Here is a 21,860-nt window from a genome sequence, read left to right on the forward strand (position 1 = left end):
GGTGATAAAAAGATGTGGGTTTAACAAAGACGTTTTATTATGGTCGGAGAGACTTTCAGTCGGTTACAAGAGAAGTAAAGAGAAAGCGACAGAAGAGAAGCCGGCAACTCGATGAGTTACCGGAGAGATACAGATATCGGCAAGATGAGCAAAGGTGAAAACCCTAATCTAGCCGCCAAGTGTTAGTCAGATGATTTCGGATCCCTCTCTCGTTCCTCTTCCTTCTCCTTATATAATCCTCTGATGTGTCGTTCTTGACCTAATTTAGGTCGTCTTCGTGGGCCTTCCTTATTGGGCCGAAGGGCCCGTATTAATCCGAGCGATCGCCGAGCCGGATGCCTCCTAGTCGACGACGGTCGACTCGAGGTACTCTAGAAGTGAGCCGAGAGACTGACCTTCTAAGCCGGCTATCCGAGCCGTCGCTTTCATTGGTCCGGGCCAGGCCTCCTATTCCTTGGGCCTTGAGGGATGGTTAGATCCATCTCCTACACTAGAGATGAATGTTCGACCTTTGAATCACACAGTCTCTAGTGTAGTTTTAGCTTGTTCAAGATCACTAACCCTCGAGGTGGGAATGGTGATCCACGCCATTGCTCTCAAACTCAAATTCTTGCCAGACACGATTGTTTCTACCTCTATCTTTGATATGTATGTAAAATGCGGGAGGCTGGAGAGTGCTCGTAGAGTGTTTGATGAAACCAAGTCTAAAGACTTGAAGTTCTGGACTTCAGCTATGTCAGGTTACGCGATGAACGGTATAACTAGAGAGGCAAGGGAGCTCTTTGATTTGGTGCCTGAGAGGAATATAATCTCGTGGAACGCGATGTTGGGTGGATACGTGCGTGCCAGCGAATGGGACGAGGCGCTGGAGTTTTTAGCCTTGATGCGCAAGGAGGTGGAAGGTATCGATAACGTCACTCTCGTGTGGATTCTGAATGTCTGCTCAGGTGTTTCAGATGTTCAGACGGGGAAGCAAGCTCACGGTTTCGTCTACAGGCATGGTTACGATGGGAATTTGATTGTAGCTAATGCGCTTCTCGATATGTATGGCAAATGCGGCGCCTTTGGGAGCGCCAATGCTTTGTTCCGTCAGATGAGTGAGCTAAGAGACGAGGTTTCATGGAACGCTTTGTTAACTGGCTTAGCTAGAGTCGGCAGGAGTGAGCAAGCCTTATCTTTCTTCGAAGGGATGCAGTTCGAGGCGAAGCCTAGCAAGTACACACTCGCTACGCTCTTAGCGGGCTGTGCGAACGTTCCTGCTCTTGGTTTAGGCAAAGCAACTCATGGTTTCTTGATCAGAAACGGATATGATGTTGATGATGTCCTACGCGGTGCTATGGTTGACATGTACTCCAAATGCCGATGTTTCGGCTATGCTATCAAAGTATTCGAAGAGGCGGCTGCTACAAGGGACTTGATGCTGTGGAACTCTATGATCCGTGGTTGCTATCGTAATGGGAGAAGCAAAGAGGTGTTTGAGCTGTTCATGGCTATGGAAGCTGAAGGAGTTAAGCCTGACCATGTCACCTTTCTGGGGATCTTGCGAGCTTGCATACGCGAAGGCCACGTGGAGCTCGGTTTTCAGTACTTCAGTTCTATGAGCAACAGATATTTTGTATTGCCTCAGGTTGAGCATTATGATTGTATGGTTGAACTTTACTGCAAGTATGGGTGTTTGCGTCAGCTTGAGGAGTTTCTCCTGCTGATGCCTTTTGATCCACCTGTCCAAATGTTGACAAGGATAAATGATGCGAGCAAAAAGTACGGGTGGCGAAAGTTAGGAGAATGGGCTGCTGAACGGCTTCATGAATGATCATCACGAGGAGGAAAGAGATTGTGTTTTTGCATATGCATTTTTGAGAAGATTGCAGACAAATCTGGTGTCTTTTGAAGACCATGAAGAGGAAAGGGGATGCAGGAGGTGAAACAATTAGAGAGACATCATTAGTCTCTCCTGCCACTCCTAGAGGTAATCACAATTTCTCAATTTTTCTTTGAATTGCTTCTCATGCGCTTATATCTGCATGTCTCTCTTTTTTTTTTTCACTTTACTTATGTTCAGTTTATTGGTAAGTGTATGTTCTTTGTGGTGCTTTGTGCTCAATTCTTGACTATGTGAATTTCGGTTTCTTTCTCAGTATCTTTAATACTAGAGATGTATTAAACCAAGTCCTTTTGCAGTTCCTTGATGACAGAGATACAATCCCCCACTGACCATGCAACTTTCATAATGTAAGTTGTTCACTCTTACATAAGCTATTAATCAAGATTGATCTCTGAGTATTTGCAGTTCTTGTTATGAGGATTGTCACACTTTTTTGCGTTTAATCTCTGTTTTGTAATTTTCAGAGTCTGATATTCAGAGAAGTCTGATAATCTTTTTATCAAAAAGATCAGTGTGATGTCATTTTATTTGATATGTAAATGCAGAACCATTTGTAAATAATAACTGATGTCTTTTGGATGAATACAAGAATAGAAGTATATTATTATCAATTCATGATTAACACACAAATTAGGCGGTTTAGCACAAAATTAGGCATTTAGGCTTATTACGGTTCAGGCGCTCTTCATAGCCTTGAAGGTGACTAAAGCTTGAAATAATGAGTGAAAATTCTACTTTTTTTTTAAGGTTCAGAGCAGGATTTACAAATCGTAGTAGGGTTCAGATTCATTGTCTCCCTTTTGAATGTGCTTCTTTTTGGTTGCTTCAAAACGCTCTAAAATTATTTTTCCCATAAATGTATAATCATTAAAATCTTTGTCACATTTCAACGGTGCATATGTTCTTGAATGTTATCCCTCCATAGCCCCAAAAAATAATGGACATAGTTAAACCTTAGCCCAAATTAGAAATCCAAAAAAGACTGGCAAGTTAGGACACAATATATTGTTGACAACTAATGTCGTACGTAGCTCATACATTATGAGCGTCGTTATCTACGCTACACAGTGATATCATGATCGAAGTGATAGACGGATATAGTCTCTAAGCATATTGACATTGTGAGAATACAGAAGTTAAAGTTTATGCTATAAATGAAACTAAATACAAAAGGAGCATGACTTATTACTTTTGTGGCACTTTCCCATGTTTTTAAAATTATTACTTTTTTTGTCTCGCATTTTCTAAAATCTAAATTGTTGATAGTATATGATATTTATTGGCTATTGTTTATTTTGCTGATGTTTATGAACCGTAATTGTTTCTAATGCTTTAACTTCCGATGAGATTATTTTAATTCACAACTACAATAAGTGTTTAGTTTCAAATTCAAGTTGCCTAATGATAAATTGGTTATTAGTAGAGATTAATTTTATATCCAAAATTTACACGCATAAATAAAAAAAACAAAAAACAGAATTTAATACATCATGGTTAACACAAAAATTAAAATTAAATAATTTATTATTTTCATTTAAAATTTATATCAAATTTAATAATATACATTTTAAGACAATAACATTAAAATTGAAATTTATTGATATATATACATTAATCCGCACGAGGTGCAAACAATCATCTTGTCTGATAGAAACACAGTTTGTTCCCAAAAATTAATGTTCTCCTTCAATATTAATTATGTTTTCCTAGTTTTGATAATGTCTCGTGAAATCTTTAAATTCACTGTTTAAGTGCTTTAAATATTTAAAAACGTTAAAAAAAATTGTAATTTCTTTGGCTCATCTTAAACTTTTCCATTTTTTCCATTTAATGGTGGGTTGGTACTCATAAGCGTTAATTCATTTGTTTTAGTTTTTATCGGTTGCTCCTTTTTTGCCAAACAAATTATTTGACTTGTGCTGAAAATAGTTCTTGTCTAATTTTAAATTTAGCTAGCATCATAAATAGATTATTAATACATTATATAAATGTTGCAAAAAAAAATTATACATATTGAACATTGATACCCTGATCAGACTATCTTTGATCTAACATATGAATCTTTGTATATATTTTGTGCTCGTTTTGGCTGTTTTCGCTGGTACAGCTTACTCATGGAATGATGTAGAAATTCGTAATCAAATCGGTCCTAATATTGTTCTCCATATGAAGTGTCATATGACGAACCCAACAAATGATCTAGGAAGCAAGGATTTACAATTTAATACCTCTCATACCTTTGAGTTTAGGGATGTAGATACAATAAATTGGAAAAAAGAAGAAACACAGTGTCTTTTAAGATATGGTAGATATTACCATGATGTTCAAGTATATCGAGAATCATTTTTGACGAGAAGTGGCATACTACGTTCATGGGAGGCCAGAAGAGATGGAATTTACTTTAAAACGCGTCACTATAGACCATGGGAATTTAAATTTCATTGGATTGTTGGTAAGTAATTTTTACTAGGTGGGTTTACGTGCCATCACAAGATTATAATAATATCATTATGTATTTTATGTAAGCTATGTGCAGATCTATATCAAAATTTGTTTAATTTTTTATGTAATTTCAAACTTACCAAAATTTAACTAATATCTTTATATAATTGTATATTTTAATTAACTACCATTATATATCTTATGTATTTACATTGTCTTTAAACGGTTATAAGAATATAATACTTTTAAATATTTAGTCGCTTGTTCAACACATGAATTTCTTGTACTTTTAAATGTGTACATAATATACAATATTCAGATTTCAAATAACACAATAAATATGTGTTAAATTTAATTATATATTAATAGAATTTATTAGATAATCGATACAATGGAATAAATATTATTTGTTACAAATGTTGGTAAGTATTTAATTATTGAGATATGAGTAACGAGAATTTCTTGTATGTTCTTTGTGGTGCTTTGTGCTCAATTCTTGACTATGTGAATTTCAGTTTCTTTCTCAGTATCTTTAATACTAGAGATGTATTAAACCAAGTCCTTTTGCAGTTCCTTGATGACAGAGATACAATCCCCCACTGACCATGCAACTTTCATAATGTAAGTTGTTCACTCTTATATAAGCTATTAATCAAGATTGATCTCTGAGTATTTGCAGTTCTTGTTATGAGGATTGTCACACTTTTTTGCGTTTAATCTCTGTTTTGTAATTTTCAGAGTCTGATATTCAGAGAAGTCTGATAATCTTTTTATCAAAAAGATCAGTGTGATGTCATTTTATTTGATATGTAAATGCAGAACCATTTGTAAATAATAACTGATGTCTTTTGGATGAATACAAGAATAGAAGTATATTATTATCAATTCATGATTAACACACAAATTAGGCGGTTTAGCACAAAATTAGGCATTTAGGCTTATTACGGTTCAGGCGCTCTTCATAGCCTTGAAGGTGACTAAAGCTTGAAATAATGAGTGAAAATTCTACTTTTTTTTTAAGGTTCAGAGCAGGATTTACAAATCGTAGTAGGGTTCAGATTCATTGTCTCCCTTTTGAATGTGCTTCTTTTTGGTTGCTTCAAAACGCTCTAAAATTATTTTTCCCATAAATGTATAATCATTAAAATCTTTGTCACATTTCAACGGTGCATATGTTCTTGAATGTTATCCCTCCATAGCCCCAAAAAATAATGGACATAGTTAAACCTTAGCCCAAATTAGAAATCCAAAAAAGACTGGCAAGTTAGGACACAATATATTGTTGACAACTAATGTCGTACGTAGCTCATACATTATGAGCGTCGTTATCTACGCTACACAGTGATATCATGATCGAAGTGATAGACGGATATAGTCTCTAAGCATATTGACATTGTGAGAATACAGAAGTTAAAGTTTATGCTATAAATGAAACTAAATACAAAAGGAGCATGACTTATTACTTTTGTGGCACTTTCCCATGTTTTTAAAATTATTACTTTTTTTGTCTCGCATTTTCTAAAATCTAAATTGTTGATAGTATATGATATTTATTGGCTATTGTTTATTTTGCTGATGTTTATGAACCGTAATTGTTTCTAATGCTTTAACTTCCGATGAGATTATTTTAATTCACAACTACAATAAGTGTTTAGTTTCAAATTCAAGTTGCCTAATGATAAATTGGTTATTAGTAGAGATTAATTTTATATCCAAAATTTACACGCATAAATAAAAAAAAACAAAAAACAGAATTTAATACATCATGGTTAACACAAAAATTAAAATTAAATAATTTATTATTTTCATTTAAAATTTATATCAAATTTAATAATATACATTTTAAGACAATAACATTAAAATTGAAATTTATTGATATATATACATTAATCCGCACGAGGTGCAAACAATCATCTTGTCTGATAGAAACACAGTTTGTTCCCAAAAATTAATGTTCTCCTTCAATATTAATTATGTTTTCCTAGTTTTGATAATGTCTCGTGAAATCTTTAAATTCACTGTTTAAGTGCTTTAAATATTTAAAAACGTTAAAAAAAAATTGTAATTTCTTTGGCTCATCTTAAACTTTTCCATTTTTTCCATTTAATGGTGGGTTGGTACTCATAAGCGTTAATTCATTTGTTTTAGTTTTTATCGGTTGCTCCTTTTTTGCCAAACAAATTATTTGACTTGTGCTGAAAATAGTTCTTGTCTAATTTTAAATTTAGCTAGCATCATAAATAGATTATTAATACATTATATAAATGTTGCAAAAAAAAATTATACATATTGAACATTGATACCCTGATCAGACTATCTTTGATCTAACATATGAATCTTTGTATATATTTTGTGCTCGTTTTGGCTGTTTTCGCTGGTACAGCTTACTCATGGAATGATGTAGAAATTCGTAATCAAATCGGTCCTAATATTGTTCTCCATATGAAGTGTCATATGACGAACCCAACAAATGATCTAGGAAGCAAGGATTTACAATTTAATACCTCTCATACCTTTGAGTTTAGGGATGTAGATACAATAAATTGGAAAAAAGAAGAAACACAGTGTCTTTTAAGATATGGTAGATATTACCATGATGTTCAAGTATATCGAGAATCATTTTTGACGAGAAGTGGCATACTACGTTCATGGGAGGCCAGAAGAGATGGAATTTACTTTAAAACGCGTCACGATAGACCATGGGAATTTAAATTTCATTGGATTGTTGGTAAGTAATTTTTACTAGGTGGGTTTACGTGCCATCACAAGATTATAATAATATCATTATGTATTTTATGTAAGCTATGTGCAGATCTATATCAAAATTTGTTTAATTTTTTATGTAATTTCAAACTTACCAAAATTTAACTAATATCTTTATATAATTGTATATTTTAATTAACTACCATTATATATCTTATGTATTTACATTGTCTTTAAACGGTTATAAGAATATAATACTTTTAAATATTTAGTCGCTTGTTCAACACATGAATTTCTTGTACTTTTAAATGTGTACATAATATACAATATTCAGATTTCAAATAACACAATAAATATGTGTTAAATTTAATTATATATTAATAGAATTTATTAGATAATCGATACAATGGAATAAATATTATTTGTTACAAATGTTGGTAAGTATTTAATTATTGAGATATGAGTAACGAGAATTTCTTGTATGTTCTTTGTGGTGCTTTGTGCTCAATTCTTGACTATGTGAATTTCAGTTTCTTTCTCAGTATCTTTAATACTAGAGATGTATTAAACCAAGTCCTTTTGCAGTTCCTTGATGACAGAGATACAATCCCCCACTGACCATGCAACTTTCATAATGTAAGTTGTTCACTCTTATATAAGCTATTAATCAAGATTGATCTCTGAGTATTTGCAGTTCTTGTTATGAGGATTGTCACACTTTTTTGCGTTTAATCTCTGTTTTGTAATTTTCAGAGTCTGATATTCAGAGAAGTCTGATAATCTTTTTATCAAAAAGATCAGTGTGATGTCATTTTATTTGATATGTAAATGCAGAACCATTTGTAAATAATAACTGATGTCTTTTGGATGAATACAAGAATAGAAGTATATTATTATCAATTCATGATTAACACACAAATTAGGCGGTTTAGCACAAAATTAGGCATTTAGGCTTATTACGGTTCAGGCGCTCTTCATAGCCTTGAAGGTGACTAAAGCTTGAAATAATGAGTGAAAATTCTACTTTTTTTTAAGGTTCAGAGCAGGATTTACAAATCGTAGTAGGGTTCAGATTCATTGTCTCCCTTTTGAATGTGCTTCTTTTTGGTTGCTTCAAAACGCTCTAAAATTATTTTCCCATAAATGTATAATCATTAAAATCTTTGTCACATTTCAACGGTGCATATGTTCTTGAATGTTATCCCTCCATAGCCCCAAAAAATAATGGACATAGTTAAACCTTAGCCCAAATTAGAAATCCAAAAAAGACTGGCAAGTTAGGACACAATATATTGTTGACAACTAATGTCGTACGTAGCTCATACATTATGAGCGTCGTTATCTACGCTACACAGTGATATCATGATCGAAGTGATAGACGGATATAGTCTCTAAGCATATTGACATTGTGAGAATACAGAAGTTAAAGTTTATGCTATAAATGAAACTAAATACAAAAGGAGCATGACTTATTACTTTTGTGGCACTTTCCCATGTTTTTAAAATTATTACTTTTTTTGTCTCGCATTTTCTAAAATCTAAATTGTTGATAGTATATGATATTTATTGGCTATTGTTTATTTTGCTGATGTTTATGAACCGTAATTGTTTCTAATGCTTTAACTTCCGATGAGATTATTTTAATTCACAACTACAATAAGTGTTTAGTTTCAAATTCAAGTTGCCTAATGATAAATTGGTTATTAGTAGAGATTAATTTTATATCCAAAATTTACACGCATAAATAAAAAAAACAAAAAACAGAATTTAATACATCATGGTTAACACAAAAATTAAAATTAAATAATTTATTATTTTCATTTAAAATTTATATCAAATTTAATAATATACATTTTAAGACAATAACATTAAAATTGAAATTTATTGATATATATACATTAATCCGCACGAGGTGCAAACAATCATCTTGTCTGATAGAAACACAGTTTGTTCCCAAAAATTAATGTTCTCCTTCAATATTAATTATGTTTTCCTAGTTTTGATAATGTCTCGTGAAATCTTTAAATTCACTGTTTAAGTGCTTTAAATATTTAAAAACGTTAAAAAAAATTGTAATTTCTTTGGTTCATCTTAAACTTTTCCATTTTTTCCATTTAATGGTGGGTTGGTACTCATAAGCGTTAATTCATTTGTTTTAGTTTTTATCGGTTGCTCCTTTTTTGCCAAATAAATTATTTGACTTGTGCTGAAAATAGTTCTTGTCTAATTTTAAATTTAGCTAGCATCATAAATAGATTATTAATACATTATATAAATGTTGCAAAAAAAAATTATACATATTGAACATTGATACCCTGATCAGACTATCTTTGATCTAACATATGAATCTTTGTATATATTTTGTGCTCGTTTTGGCTGTTTTCGCTGGTACAGCTTACTCATGGAATGATGTAGAAATTCGTAATCAAATCGGTCCTAATATTGTTCTCCATATGAAGTGTCATATGACGAACCCAACAAATGATCTAGGAAGCAAGGATTTACAATTTAATACCTCTCATACCTTTGAGTTTAGGGATGTAGATACAATAAATTGGAAAAAAGAAGAAACACAGTGTCTTTTAAGATATGGTAAATATTACCATGATGTTCAAGTATATCGAGAATCATTTTTGACGAGAAGTGGCATACTACGTTCATGGGAGGCCAGAAGAGATGGAATTTACTTTAAAACGCGTCACGATAGACCATGGGAATTTAAATTTCATTGGATTGTTGGTAAGTAATTTTTACTAGGTGGGTTTACGTGCCATCACAAGATTATAATAATATCATTATGTATTTTATGTAAGCTATGTACAGATCTATATCAAAATTTGTTTAATTTTTTATGTAATTTCAAACTTACCAAAATTTAACTAATATCTTTATATAATTGTATATTTTAATTAACTACCATTATATATCTTATGTATTTACATTGTCTTTAAACGGTTATAAGAATATAATACTTTTAAATATTTAGTCGCTTGTTCAACACATGAATTTCTTGTACTTTTAAATGTGTACATAATATACAATATTCAGATTTCAAATAACACAATAAATATGTGTTAAATTTAATTATATATTAATAGAATTTATTAGATAATCGATACAATGGAATAAATATTATTTGTTACAAATGTTGGTAAGTATTTAATTATTGAGATATGAGTAACGAGAATTTCTTGTATGTTCTTTGTGGTGCTTTGTGCTCAATTCTTGACTATGTGAATTTCGGTTTCTTTCTCAGTATCTTTAATACTAGAGATGTATTAAACCAAGTCCTTTTGCAGTTCCTTGATGACAGAGATACAATCCCCCACTGACCATGCAACTTTCACAATGTAAGTTGTTCACTCTTATATAAGCTATTAATCAAGATTGATCTCTGAGTATTTGCAGTTCTTGTTATGAGGATTGTCACACTTTTTTGCGTTTAATCTCTGTTTTTTAATTTTCAGAGTCTGATATTCAGAGAAGTCTGATAATCTTTTTATCAAAAAGATCAGTGTGATGTCATTTTATTTGATATGTAAATGCAGAACCATTTGTAAATAATAACTGATGTCTTTTGGATGAATACAAGAATAGAAGTATATTATTATCAATTCATGATTAACACACAAATTAGGCGGTTTAGCACAAAATTAGGCATTTAGGCTTATTACGGCTCAGGCGCTCTTCATAGTCTTGAAGGTGACTAAAGCTTGAAATAATGAGTGAAAATTCTACTTTTTTTGTGAAGGTTCAGAGCAGGATTTACAAATCGTAGTAGGGTTCAGATTCATTGTCTCCCTTTTGAATGTGCTTCTTTTTGGTTGCTTCAAAACGCTCTAAAATTATTTTTCCCATAAATGTATAATCATTAAAATCTTTGTCACATTTCAACGGTGCATATGTTCTTGAATGTTATCCCTCCATAGCCCCAAAAAATAATGGACATAGTTAAACCTTAGCCCAAATTAGAAATCCAAAAAAGACTGGCAAGTTAGGACACAATATATTGTTGACAACTAATGTCGTACGTAGCTCATACATTATGAGCGTCGTTATCTACGCTACACAGTGATATCATGATCGAAGTGATAGATGGATATAGTCTCTAAGCATATTGACATTGTGAGAATAGAAGTTAAAGTTTATGCTACAAATGAAACTAAATACAAAAGGAGCATGACTTATTACTTTTGTGGCACTTTCCCATGTTTTTAAAATTATTACTTTTTTTTGTCTCGCAGTTTCTAAAATTTAAATTGTTGATAGTATATGATATTTATTGGCTATTGTTTATTTTACTGATGTTTATGAACCGTAATTGTTTCTAATGCTTTAAATTCCGATGAGATTATTTTAATTCACAACTACAATAAGTGTTTAGTTTCAAATTCAAGTTGCCTAATGATAAATTGGTTATTAGTAGAGATTAATTTTATATCCAAAATTTACACGCATAAAAAAAAAACAAAAAAACAGAATTTAATACATCATGGTTAACCAAATATTAAAATTAAATAATTTATTATTTTCATTTAAAATTTATATCAAATTTAATAATATATATTTTAAGAAAATAACATTAAAATTGAAATTTATTGATATATATATATACATTAATCCGCACGAGGTGGAGACAATCATCTTGTTTGATAGAAACACAGTTTGTTCCCAAAAATTAATGTTCTCCTTCAATATTAATTATATTTTCCTAGTTTTGATAATGTCTCGTGAAATCTTTAAATTCACTGTTTAAGTGCTTTAAATATTTAAATACGTTAAAAAAATTGTAATTTCTTTGGCTCATCTTAAACTTTTCTATTTTTTTTCATTTAATGGTTGGTTGGTACTCATAAACGTTAATTCATTTGTTTTAGTTTTTATCGGTTGCTACTTTTTTGCCAAACAAATTATTTGACTTGTGCTAAAAATAGTTCAATATCGCCTCCATCAATAAGGTCTCTCTTTGTAAGCTCAATATCGCCTCCAATAATAAAGTCTCTCTTTGCCCGTGGACGTAGCCCTAGGGATGAACCACGTTAAATATTTGTGCCGTAGTTATATCGCTTTTATTCATCTGTTTCCGCATATGTTCCTTCTCGCGCCCGTCACAACAGGTTCTATGGAAAGGCAGATTATACACTTCGTGCTCTTGGAGCATATTATCGCCCGTTGCCTCCTCCTCCTGATACGGAGAAACTAGAAGAACAAGGTGGCGATGGAGGAGATTATTGGGACGACAGTAATTCTTTCAGTGGTACTAGAAAGATATTCATTGGATTAACTGAAACTGCTATCGGTTTTGTCAAGTTTATGTATGTCCAAAACGATAGTGTAATCTTCGGTGATGATCATGGGAGCAAGACCCTATCTGATGTCCAAGAGGTCACTGATTCAATTCTAATAATTTACAGCTATAGATAACTAATATAATTATTATCCTTCTTTTTTCAGTTCAGTTAAATGATCCTGCGGAATATCTCACTTCAGTGGAGGGTGCCTATGATGATAAATCTGGAGTTATAACCATGCTTAGGGTCACTACCAGCAACAAAAACTCTAGGGCTTTCGGATTCAGTACAACATCAACCTTCACACTCCACAAGGATGGACATAAGATCGTTGGGTTTCATGGAAAATCCAGCTACATGCTTCATCAAATTGGGGTCCATGTTCTTCCCATTCCATGACGAGAATACTCATTGATTAGTCATAACGTTTGGTATTGAAAACAATAATATGTCTGAAATATAAGAGGAAATGCCCAATCGCATATGTCTTCATTGGTCAGTCGATCTAAACACTTTTTCTCTCTCTCTTGAGAACTGATCTAAGAACACACTTTTATTGGTAAAATATTATGAAAAACATTTCAGTAATTTAGTATTAATACTTAAATATAATTAATTTATATAATTATTATTCTTAAAAAGTATAAATTATTCATAAAGAGATAAACAGCTTCAAATTTTCTTATAATATTTAAAATGAGAACATCTTTTCATACTTTCATATTTTTTTGTTTAAGGGAGAATTTCAAGTTTACCTCGTGTTTTATTACACAATTCATGTTTATTTTTATTAAAAATACCTTTTCATAAATATTTTCTTCATTAAAAAAGTAAAAGATCACAATACCTTATTTTGTTGATATATAAATAAAAATAATTATTTAAATAAATAAAAAAATGATATAGTTTTTGAATTATGCTTTTTCAAATTCGAATTTTTTTATAATTTTTTTTTCGAATTTTCAAATTGTTTTTTGAAATTCGAAAATCTTTTTTGAAACTATTTAAAAAAATATTTTAAATTTTAAGTATTTATTGAAATTCTAAACCCACATTCCAAAACTTCACGCTCAAATATAAACCCTAAATCTAGATTAGTTAACGTTATGGTTAAAATAAACTGTATTAGTAATGTGGTAGTTAATTTAAACAATTTCTTTTGTTTTAACGATGTTATACTCTTTTAAATACTATCAGAGGTGCTCGAGATACATAACTCCTCGAATGTCTCAATCCATACTTGTATCAAGTATTTGTCGTCCTTCGTTTAGCTAGAAATCAGCAAATTTATTTTTAGTTTATATCCATCATTTTGGGAAGCTTATTCTTCGGTAGGAATGGCAATCAAAGACTTGGATCGCGAACCTGGCCCGTAAAAGCTTGCTGCGGGGCGGGATTGGGCCTCCATTTGGTAAGCGTGCAAAATTGCGGGCCTCGCGGGACGGGTTCAAAGCGGGACGGGTCGAAAGTGGGATGAGTTCAAAGCGGGACGGGTCGAAAGCGGGATGGACTACATGTTAACCTGCGGGATTTTGAAGATCCGCAACCCTAAGTCCCCATTTCTGCTTTCACCTAAAACGCAGAGAGAGAGAGAGAGAGAGAGAGAGAGAGAGAGAGAGAGAGAGAGAAAGTGATTCGACGTTATGTAGCTCCGGTGATGGTGGTTTCAGGGTCGATGATGCTTCTGGTCTCCCAAGCGCCTTCGATCTGCACCGGTGAAGAAGATCTAGTTCCCGCAATGGGTTCTTCATAGTTTTGCCTATATGTATTTGTTCACATTATCATACATTTTGGAGTTTTAGGTTTCAATATATCTTTAACTGACTTTTATTATTCTTATCTGCAGAAGATGGAGTTGATGGTGAAAAAGAGAAATCTCCATCTTTTTGTCGCTTGTTGGTGATAAAGATGAAGAAAAAGAAGTGTGATTGGTGTTTTCTTTTTATTTCTTTTGGGATTAACATCTTTAATTTGGTGTTGGTTTTATTTAATTTTGGATTCAAAAAACTAAAGCATTTGTTATGAACTTATGAGTTATAATATTTGGATACAACAACTAAAGTATTGTTTATTTTTAAAATGTTTGGAGTCTAACAAAAGTAAATAAACTAGTGTTTTGATCCAACTAAAATCTTCAACTAACAAGTGTATTGCCTTATCCAGTTCAATCCTCGACTAAACTAACTTAGTGATGCGTCATGAAACTGATAAAACGTCATGAATCATGTCTTGAAGCGTTCAGGAGCCATGTATCCGTTTATAATTCTATGTCTCGCGGGCCGATCCGCAAAGGTCATATTCGAAGGAGACATTTTTACAGTTATCAATCTTCTTAACCATCAAGAAACAAATCTGAATATCAAAACAATATCTCATACGATCTCTTTGTGGAATAACTGCTCTGAAGAAATTGAATTTAGGCATCAAAAATGACTGGAAATGGATGTGCAGATGTGTTATCTAAGTTAGCTTTACAAAATACTATTCATAGTTCATATCCATCCTATTTTTTTGTCCATCCTTTTTTAAACATCTTGAAATAACTGATGCTAATTAATAATAAACTTTTGGTTAAACAAATGTTTCAAAATATTTTGTGTTATTGTTTTGTCTATAAATTACAAAATTTATTTAATTGATATATTTAATTATTTCACTCTTAAATAATATTTTATTAAGACATTAGAAAACTATGTTTTGAGTTGTTTTGTCAAAATTGTACAAAAATCTATGATTTTTCATATTTGTCACGAAAATTTATATGTTAAACTTACTTTTACAGTATTCTTAACTTTGTCACGAAAACAAAAGTCTATGCTTTTTCATATTTGTCAATGTTCTCACACTTTCAAAGAATATATTAGCTTAGTCACTTACTTATTTTTTTTTTACAAAACAAAGTATCGGAGTCTTGAAAGTTGAATTCATATTATTGTAACTGTACATAAGAGTTTGTGATTACATACTTAGTGATTCTTGTATACGTGTCCAAGAAATTTTCAATGGCTTAGTGGTAACTGCCCTATATTTATGTCATACTAACCCGGGTTTGATCATTTCCTTCGCATTGTTTTTTCATTTTTTACGAAAAAATAAATGAGATGACGTGGCAACTTCAGGCTCTCTGATTGGTTGATTTTTCTATCCTACGTGGACACCCTCTCCATGGCTTATATTTGTCTTTTAGTATTGTATTCTTAACTTTGTCACGAAAACAAAAATCTATGCTCTTTTCATATTTGTCAATGTTCTCACACTTTCAAAGAATATATTACCTTAGTCACTTACTTCTTTTTTTTACAAAACAAAGTATCGGAGTCTTGAAAGTTGAATTCATATTATTGTAACTGTACATAAGAGTTTGTGATTACATACTTAGTGATTCTTGTATATGTGTCCAAGAAAGTTTCAATGGCTTAGTGGTAACTGCCATATATTTATGTCATACTAACCCGCGTTCGATCCTTTCCTTCGCATTGTTTTTTTATTTTTTACGAAAAAATAAATGAGATGATGTGGCAACTTCAGGCTCTCTGATTGGTTGATTTTCCTATCCTACATGGCACTCTCCCCATGGCTTATATTTGCCTTTTAGTATTGTGAGACTCCAGCACAGAACCATGGGAACCAGACAAAGTAGAGTCATGTAACGTCTGAGCATCCAGCTACTTTTGATACTCTAGCTATGGAGGAGAAGAAGAAGGAAGAGATCAAGAGTGATCTCGTTAAGTTTAGTAAGAGCAAAGATTATTACAAGAAGATAGGGACGGCTTGGAAGAGAGGGTATCTCTTGTTTGGACCGCCCGGGACTGGTAAATCAACCATGATTGCTGCCATGGAAAACTTCTTGGAGTATGATGTTTATGATCTTGAGTTGACAACGGTTATGGATAACACACAGCTGAGGAGGTTACTGATTGAGACTTCTACTAAGTCTATTATTGTGATTGAAGATATAGATTGCTCTCTTAACCTAACGGGACAGAGGAAGAATAAGAAGGAGGAGGAGGATGAAGATGGAGACGACAAGGAGGCAATAGAGAAGAAGATGATGAAGAATGAAGGTGATAAGAAAGAGAGCAAAGTTACATTATCAGGGCTACTAAATTTCATTGATGGGTTATGGTCAGCATGTGGTGGAGAGAGGATCATTGTGTTTACTACAAACTTTGTGGACAAGCTGGATCCTGCTTTGATTAGGAAAGGAAGAATGGATAAACATATAGAGATGTCTTATTGTGGGTTTGAAGCTTTTAAGGTGTTGGCAAAGAACTATTTGGATGTGGTGGAGAGTGAGTTATTTGATGAGATAAAGAGGTTGCTTGAGGTTGAAGAAATCAAGATGACGCCGGCTGATGTTGGGGAGAATCTGTTGCCTAAGTCAGAAGGGGAAGAGGGAGAGACTTGTTTGAGGCGTTTGATTGAAGCTTTGAAAGAGGAGAAGGAGGAGGCAAAGAGGAGGGTTGAGGAAGAGGCGAAGCAGAAGAAAGATAAAGAGGAAGAGAAGAAGAGAAGGAAGGAAAAGAAAGCTGAGAAGGAGGCAAAGGAAGAGGAGGAGGAGAAGAAGAAAAAGATTGAAGAAAATGGTGATGCAGAGCATTGAATTTGAAGAAAAATATATATATGTTGGTTTTATTTATCGTTCATATAAAGATTTTTGTCTCTTCCATCACATGAATAGCTTTAAAGAACATCACTAAGAGGCATAGAAACAAATCAGTATGCTACAAACTTGCTGATTTTCTATATCAATAGAGAGCTATGATGAAGTAACATGAATTGTAATATATGGTTAATATGATGTAGAACCATTTATCTTATATTTTTGCAGGGAGCATATCAAAATAAAAGGAGTAGAATAGAAACGTTATAGTAGAAGTGTAGAGCATAGTTGAAAACAGTCTAGATTGTCTACTGTATTTGCAATAGTTTATTAGAACCGCGGGAAAAGAGGTTATCAAATTTGCTTTTAACTCGCACGCCAAAGCGGTTACATCACATCTTTGTCTTGTTGCATACGTCGTGGAAAATGTGACGAAAGCTGATTTTTATTTATATATTTTTGGAACAAAGGAAGTTCACATGAAGATATATGGACGGAGAGGAGAGGAAAATGACGATGACAAAACTCGGAAGTTTCCTAAAAGTAAAAGTTGCGTACGTCCGTAGCTTTAGTCAGTGCGGTTGGAGATACTATAACTTTGCTAACGAATACTTTCTGAACATCTTTTTTCTACCTTAGATATAATATGGTTTATATTATATTTACATGACTCATACAATATCCACTATTTTGTTAGGTATAATATGAGGATCGATATTCTTAATGAGACTTGAGATTTGAGAACAAAGTGGTGTAGAGACTAGAGAGTGCGTGAAACTGAATTTTTATATTTTATGATGTTACAGTTCATAACGAAAAAAATTATATCCTATGATGTCAAATAGACCGAACATGTCGACTTTGTTGGACTTTACGAATCGCTTGTGCGATGCATTCTTACATAAGTTTGATGTTATCCAGTGCATTATATTTTTAAAAGATGGTGTCGACTCTATGAACTTGACCAATCAGTTAGGATAATTTTTTTTAAACAAGATATAAACTCACTGAACGAATTTGCTTACAATAATTTATTTATTTACTTTTTTTTTTTTGAATTATACAAGAATATCCTAGTCTCACAGAAATGGTCTAGACTAGTCACGTATTATCACGTGTCGGTCTTCTGGTTTTGGCGATGCCAAAATATTAATTCTTCAGGGGTGAGGACTCGAACCTTAGTGACTTCACCGTATTAAACTTTTATCCTCAATTTAATCATCACCAAACCACAAGTCCTGATTAATTTTTTTATTTACTATAAAGAGAAGAACAAATAATAGATGGCAACAAGATACTTGTAAGGAGTGGAATTGTGGAACATTTTAATTAACTGATACAAATTTAAACACCAAAAGGGAAAACGTTTTTAAAAAAAAAGTTAAATATGAGTCAATTTGGCAACTCTTTTAATAAACCAAATAAAACTTTACTTTTTTGAAGAAATAAAAAAGGAAGCAATTAAAATAAAAATGTATAATATGAGTCGATTTATGGCAACTGTTAATTAACTGAACCAAAATTAAAAAAGCTTATTAACCATGTAACCGAAGGAAAAAAGTACATATTCCTTAAATAACACTTGCAAAATGAAAACAAAAACAATATTCGGAGAATAGTAAAACTAAACTTGGAGCCCAAGAGTTCTAAAGTGGAAACATATGATGGACCTTTCACGAGACACATCCAATATATATCTCAAGACATACCCTATACATAACCAAGCCCTGGTGAAAATAAGAATAAAAACAAAAAGCTCAAAAAAGGGAAATGTTCCTTAAATAATATTTGCACAGTGAAAACAAAAACAATAGTTTGGAAAACAAAAACAATGATTTTAGTCCCATATTTCTTCTAAGTCAAAAGTCAGATTTTTTTTTTATTTAAAGAATATCACTTCGTTAAGAAGCCCTTTTTCAAAAAAAAAAAAAAAAAAAAAATATCACTTCGTATGTCGGTAAACTTATGTTAACAGAAGTCTTTAATTTTTGTCTGTGGTGAAACAAAGAAGTTTTCAAACACTGAAATTTACGAAAAAAAAAACAAAAGAAATCGAAAAGAAAAACAAAAGTGATCAACTTTCAAAGCAGAATAGTGGACACAAAAGTCTAGTAATAATTCATTCATAGCCGCCAATATCTACTCACTCTCTTTCTCGAGACTGTAGTCTGTATATAAACTCTGTCACAAGTTAACATGTCCACACAACTTACAAAAGATGTCTTCTTCGTTTCTCTCCTCCACTACTTCCTTCTTTATCGTTCTTCTCTACTTGGGCGCCTGCCACATCTCCGATGGAGCTCAACAATCAACTTACATTGTTCACATGGCGAAATCTCAGATGCCGTCGAGCTTCGACCAACACTCTCTCTGGTACGAGTCCTCCCTCAGGTCCGTCTCAGAATCTGCTGAATTGCTCTATACTTACAACAGTGCGATACATGGATTCTCTACTCGGCTTACTCCCGAAGAAGCCGACTCGCTCATGACCCACCCTGGTGTCATCTCGGTTCTACCAGAGAAGCGGTACGAGTTAGACACCACTCGGACTCCACATTTCCTCGGTCTGGACGTACACAACGCAGGCCTATTCCCCGAAACCACCGGTGCATCCAGCGATATCGTCGTTGGAGTTTTTGACTCAGGTGTTTGGCCAGAGAGCAAAAGCTTCGCAGACGAAGGATACGGTCCCATCCCGCCTACATGGAAAGGCGGATGCGACACTGGGACTAACTTCACCGCTTCGCTCTGTAACCGCAAACTAGTCGGAGCTAGATTCTTCGCTCGGGGTTACGAAGAAATTAACGGACCTGTGGACGAATCCATAGAGTCAAGATCACCTAGAGACGACACCGGTCACGGAACACACACGTCATCAACCGCGGCTGGATCCGTTGTGGAAGGAGCTAGTCTTCTAGGCTTCGCTAATGGGACAGCTCGTGGGGTTGCTTCCCGGGCTCGAGTGGCGATTTACAAAGTTTGTTGGAGATATGGTGGTTGCTTGAGCTCAGATATTTTAGCTGGAATGGATAAAGCCATCGAAGATAACGTGAACGTTATGTCCATCTCTATCAGCGAAATAGCGGTTGATTATTATGGAGACATTATGGCCATTGGAGCATTCGCGGCCATGGAAAGAGGGATCTTTGTTTCATGCTCTGCTGGTAATAGGGGTCCCAGCTCTTACAGTGTTAGGAACGTAGCTCCGTGGATTACTACTGTTGGGGCTGGTACTATTGATCGTGATTTTCCCGCGCTCGTGATTCTCGGCAACGGGCAGAACTATACTGGAGCTTCGTTGTTTAAAGGAGATGCTCTCCCGCCTAAATTATTGTCGTTTGTTTACGCCGGGAATGCTAGTAACAATGATACTGGAAATTTATGTTACCCTGAAACACTGATACCCGAGAAGGTAAAGGGGAAGATCGTGATGTGCGAAGACGGAGGAAATAGTAGGGTTCACAAAGGGGAGGTAGTGAAAGCTGCTGGTGGACTCGGAATGATTCTGCCGAATACGGCGGATGACGGAGAAGAGCTTCAGGCGGTTGCTTATTTGTTACCGGCAGCCACTGTGGGACAGAAAGCTGGTGACGTTATCCGTAACTACGTCTTGACCGATCCCAATCCCACGGCTAGGATTGTTATCCAAGGAACTGTAGTTAACGTCCAGCCCTCTCCCGTGCTTGCAGCTTTTAGCTCCCGAGGACCTAACCCGGTAACGCCAAACATTCTCAAACCGGACTTGATCGCTCCGGGAGTCAATATCCTCGCCGGGTGGACCGGAGTTGTTAGTCCAACTAGACTAGATTCTGATACTCGCCGCGTGGAATTCAACATCCTCTCTGGAACGTCCATGTCTTGCCCTCACGTCAGTGGTTTAGCGGCTTTACTCAAGTCTGTGCATCCGCAATGGAGCCCCGCGGCGATTCGATCTGCTCTTATGACCACTGCTTACAAATCCTACAAAGACGGAAAACAGATCATCGACATCGCGATGGTAACACCTTCAACGCCGCTCGGACACGGTGCTGGACACGTGTCGCCCACGACGGCCACCAATCCAGGGCTCATCTACGATCTAACGGCGGTGGATTATTTAGATTTCCTCTGTGCAATGGACTACACAGCTTCAGATATCGAAATCGTGTCGAGACGCAACTACACTTGTGATCCGAGCAAAACATACTCGGTCGCTGATCTAAACTACCCGTCGTTCGCTGTTTATGTCGACATAGCCGGTGAATACAAGTACACACGCACGGTCACTAGCGTGGGAGGAGCTGGGACATACTCCGTTAAAGTAACCTCGGAGACAAGAGCAGTTAAGATTTTGGTTGAACCGGCGGTTTTGAATTTCAAAGAAGTAAATGAGAAGAAATCGTATGCGGTAACGTTTACCGTAGACTTGTCTAAGCCGTCTGGGTCTAACAGCTTTGGGAGCATCGAGTGGTCAGATGGAAAACATGTGGTGTCTAGTCCCGTGGCTGTTAGCTGGAACTATTAAAAGACTCTAAAAAAAGAGAACGTCATGAGGGTTCGGTTTAGTATAAGCTGTCCACATAAAATTTTAAACGACCAATAATATGGATCATTGTTTATATATATAAAGTTTGAAATATATTATAAATAATATTTACTTGAAATCTATTGTAGATAGAAATAGTTTTGTGATGCAATCCGCGCATATACGCAGAAATGAATATTTACTGAAAAACTTAATTGTAACTAGATGTTGTCTCCGTGCAACCGCGGAGTCGTTGACGTTTTTTCGTTTATATAAATGTGTTGAAATGCTGATGTGCTTTTGTTTGGTCTTTGATTTCTCAAGATCCGTATGCGTTTGAGGTTGTTGTTTTGGTTTTGTGAACCATTTTCGTTATTAAAGCAGAGTGGTATATTTGGTGGTGTTTATTTGATATTTGTTTTTTTTGAAACA

At 34.1% G+C, this 21,860-nt stretch overlaps 3 protein-coding genes, 1 long non-coding RNA gene and 1 pseudogene across 7 annotated transcripts; all 5 read left to right on the plus strand.

Moving 5' to 3' along the window:
- Positions 1-483: 483 nt before the first annotated feature.
- LOC106360378 (pentatricopeptide repeat-containing protein At3g26540-like) lies at positions 484-5,212 on the plus strand. Of its 4 annotated transcripts, none has more exons than XM_048769603.1 (3): positions 484-1,969; positions 2,182-2,232; positions 2,350-2,496. In XM_048769603.1, exon 1 carries the CDS (start codon positions 497-499, stop codon positions 1,811-1,813), a length of 1,317 nt encoding a protein of 438 aa, XP_048625560.1. In that variant the 5' UTR covers positions 484-496; the 3' UTR covers positions 1,814-1,969; positions 2,182-2,232; positions 2,350-2,496. The 4 variants fall into 4 exon arrangements, with proteins under 4 accessions (XP_048625560.1, XP_048625562.1, XP_048625561.1 ...); XM_048769605.1 differs by having other exon boundaries at positions 484-1,826; positions 1,894-1,969; positions 2,182-2,496; XM_048769604.1 differs by lacking the exons at positions 2,182-2,232; positions 2,350-2,496 and adding an exon at positions 4,898-5,212.
- A 2,401-nt stretch (positions 5,213-7,613) lies between these two features.
- On the plus strand, positions 7,614-7,930 carry LOC125593253. The gene is made up of 2 exons (XR_007329181.1): positions 7,614-7,666; positions 7,784-7,930. It is a non-coding gene; the product is annotated as an uncharacterized LOC125593253 (long non-coding RNA).
- A 3,195-nt stretch (positions 7,931-11,125) lies between these two features.
- Positions 11,126-12,720, plus strand: LOC125593485 (jacalin-related lectin 44-like). Its single transcript, XM_048770174.1, has 3 exons — positions 11,126-11,155; positions 12,089-12,406; positions 12,490-12,720. The coding sequence occupies exons 1-3, from the start codon at positions 11,126-11,128 to the stop codon at positions 12,718-12,720; spliced, it is 579 nt and encodes a 192-aa protein (XP_048626131.1).
- A 1,258-nt stretch (positions 12,721-13,978) lies between these two features.
- LOC125593486 lies at positions 13,979-17,155 on the plus strand (annotated as a pseudogene).
- A 1,974-nt stretch (positions 17,156-19,129) lies between these two features.
- On the plus strand, positions 19,130-21,571 carry LOC125593254 (subtilisin-like protease SBT1.7). Its single transcript, XM_048769606.1, has one exon. The coding sequence runs from the start codon at positions 19,143-19,145 to the stop codon at positions 21,426-21,428; it is 2,286 nt and encodes a 761-aa protein (XP_048625563.1). The 5' UTR covers positions 19,130-19,142; the 3' UTR covers positions 21,429-21,571.
- Positions 21,572-21,860: the final 289 nt, after the last annotated feature.

This window comes from Brassica napus, chromosome C9 (genome assembly GCF_020379485.1).
Source record: "Brassica napus cultivar Da-Ae chromosome C9, Da-Ae, whole genome shotgun sequence".
NCBI classification, from domain to species: Eukaryota; Viridiplantae; Streptophyta; class Magnoliopsida; order Brassicales; family Brassicaceae; genus Brassica; species Brassica napus.